General features: G+C 53.7%; 1 protein-coding gene across 1 annotated transcript in view; it reads right to left on the reverse strand.

The window, feature by feature from the left end:
* BNC1 (basonuclin 1) overlaps positions 1-2,223 on the reverse strand; it is a 36,420-nt gene that overhangs the window by 12,584 nt on the left and 21,613 nt on the right. Inside the window, exon 3 of the mRNA XM_029952308.1 lies at positions 1,720-2,011. Coding sequence (XP_029808168.1) covers positions 1,720-2,011 — 292 coding nt within the window. The remainder of the gene's footprint in view (positions 1-1,719; positions 2,012-2,223) is intronic.

Genomic DNA, 2,223 nt, shown 5'->3' on the forward strand with positions numbered 1-2,223 from the left:
TTTTTTTTCCCCCAAGGGGGACATCGCCCAGAGCGCTTCATAGAGACTGAGGCGGGGAAAGGGTGAGGTCTAAACAGCTAGAGGCAAGGATTGTCTTTTCTACGTGCGCACGTGCACTTAAAGGTCATGCGGCTGCTTGCGTCCCACGTCTAATTAGCACGTGAAATCTCCACTCCCTGGAGTGACTCTTAGTAGTATAATGGGGGGCAAGGTCGGTGAAAGGTCAGCCTTGGCACCTAGCTTAGCAGCGTGGTGGGTTCTGTTCTGCCACGGGCTTCCATTCTAGGTGACCATCCTCTCCTGAGATCTGTTGTTCCTCGGGGCGGTTCAGCTCTTCCTTGTGCAGCCTGAGCAGCAGAAGGCTGGATTCTGTGTCAGGGCTGAGGGGACCCGAGTCCAGCTCCTGCCGTGCCCCGTCAGGGCCCCTGAGAAGGCCGCAGCCGGTTCGGTCCTCCTTTTCCGGTGCCAGCCTGCTGCCATCCCGCCCAGTCACCCACTTCCCGTGGACTGCACCGTCACAGCTGGGGGACCACAGCTCTGCCTCTGGTCTCACAGCTTTCAGCATCTCTGCATCTCAGGATCCGAGGAAGAGGCTGCTGGTGTATATGCCTCTTTCAAGTGGAAACAAAACCGTTGGCCGTATGTCCTGGGGAGGCTGCTGGGAACTCTGTGAGCAAGGTGTGCAGCCAACGTTTCCAAGAGGCTTTATGGCCCCACGTTTCAGAAAGTTAGCCTTAGTTCCGGTCCTATCCGTGTCTGTCCATGACTCTTAAATATGGCATCCAGTCAAAGCCTTGGTAAAATAACCAGCATTTCCGATGGTGTCCTGCTCCCGAGGTGATGGGGAAAAAATGAGCTCAAACCAATCTCCAAAACGGCAGCCCGGTGTTAGGGCCCGACCGAGTGGGATTCTCCTCTCGGGAGCTCGCTGGGGCTGGGCCTCCAAAATGTTAGACCTTTTTTTTCCCAATGGGAGTCACCGAGAGTAGAATCCACAAACACAAACGGAGTTGGTTAATGGGTTTATTTTAGTTCAGCCGAACGGAACGGCCCCTCCCGAGTAGCTGAAGTCCTCGGAAGAGAGCCTGTTTAACTTTTTAAGAAGCCGTCAAATGGTTTTTCAAAGTGGCCGCTCGACTCTTCCTCCCCACCAGCGACGCGGGCGGGTTCCTGTGTCTCCGCGTCCTGCCCAGCGTGTTCTTGTCTGCCCTTTTTGGAGGAGCCGTCCCAACCGCGGGTGACGGTCTCTTACTGTGGTTTTCACTTTATTTCCTTGGTGGCTGATGGCATCAGCATCTCGTTGCCCATTGGCAGATGGTAGATCCTCCCTACGGACTCATCTCTTCCATCCTTTGCTGATTTTTCAATTGGGTTGTGTGCCTTTTAGTACTGAATTGTAAGAGTTCTTTATATATTCTTGGTACGTGTCCCTTAACAGGTTATGATTTGCAACTATTTCTTCCTGCCCTCGGGTTATCTTTCACGTTCCTCATGGTGTCCTCTGAAGCACAGATATTTCAAATTTTGACCAGAGTTGCTTTTTCAAGGTGAGGAAGATGTTCTAAAATCACATAGTAGCGATGTTTGCGCAGCTCTGGGAATACAGTGGAACCACTGCGTCGGATACGGTATAAGGGCAAATTCTATGGTCAGTAAATTCTATCTTAAGAAAAATACTGCTGGGAAAAACAGTCTACTGCACGTCTGCTGCACACCTACGGGAACGGCCGGAGTCCGGAACACGGACAACGCCAAACGCTCACGCGCAGAGACCGCCGCTCGCTGCTGGTGGGGGAGCAGCACGCCGAGGCCGCTCTGGAAGGCCGTCTGGTGGTCTCTGACCAAACACACGCTCCCGTGCGACCCGGCACTCGAGTTCCCGGGAGCTGAGAACTGTGTCCCCACGGAAGCCTGCACATCAATATTTACTACAGCAGCAGCTTTAGTCACACCCGCCAAACTTGTCACCGCGGCGTCCTTCGGGTGGATGGAGGCACGAACTGGGGTCCATCTGAACAACGGAATATCACTCAGGGCTTAAAAGACGAGCTATGTGAAGCCACGAAGAGACACAGAGGAACCTTAAATACATACCGCTAAGTGAGAGAGGCAGCCTGAGAAGGCCCCACACTATACGACTCCAACCCCATGAACCTTCTGGAAAAGGGAGAACCTCAGTGCCTGCGCGGAGTTAGGTGAGGGCAGGGGGCTGTGAAGAGGCAG

This window comes from Suricata suricatta, chromosome 9 (assembly GCF_006229205.1).
Source record: "Suricata suricatta isolate VVHF042 chromosome 9, meerkat_22Aug2017_6uvM2_HiC, whole genome shotgun sequence".
Lineage (NCBI taxonomy): Eukaryota > Metazoa > Chordata > Mammalia > Carnivora > Herpestidae > Suricata > Suricata suricatta.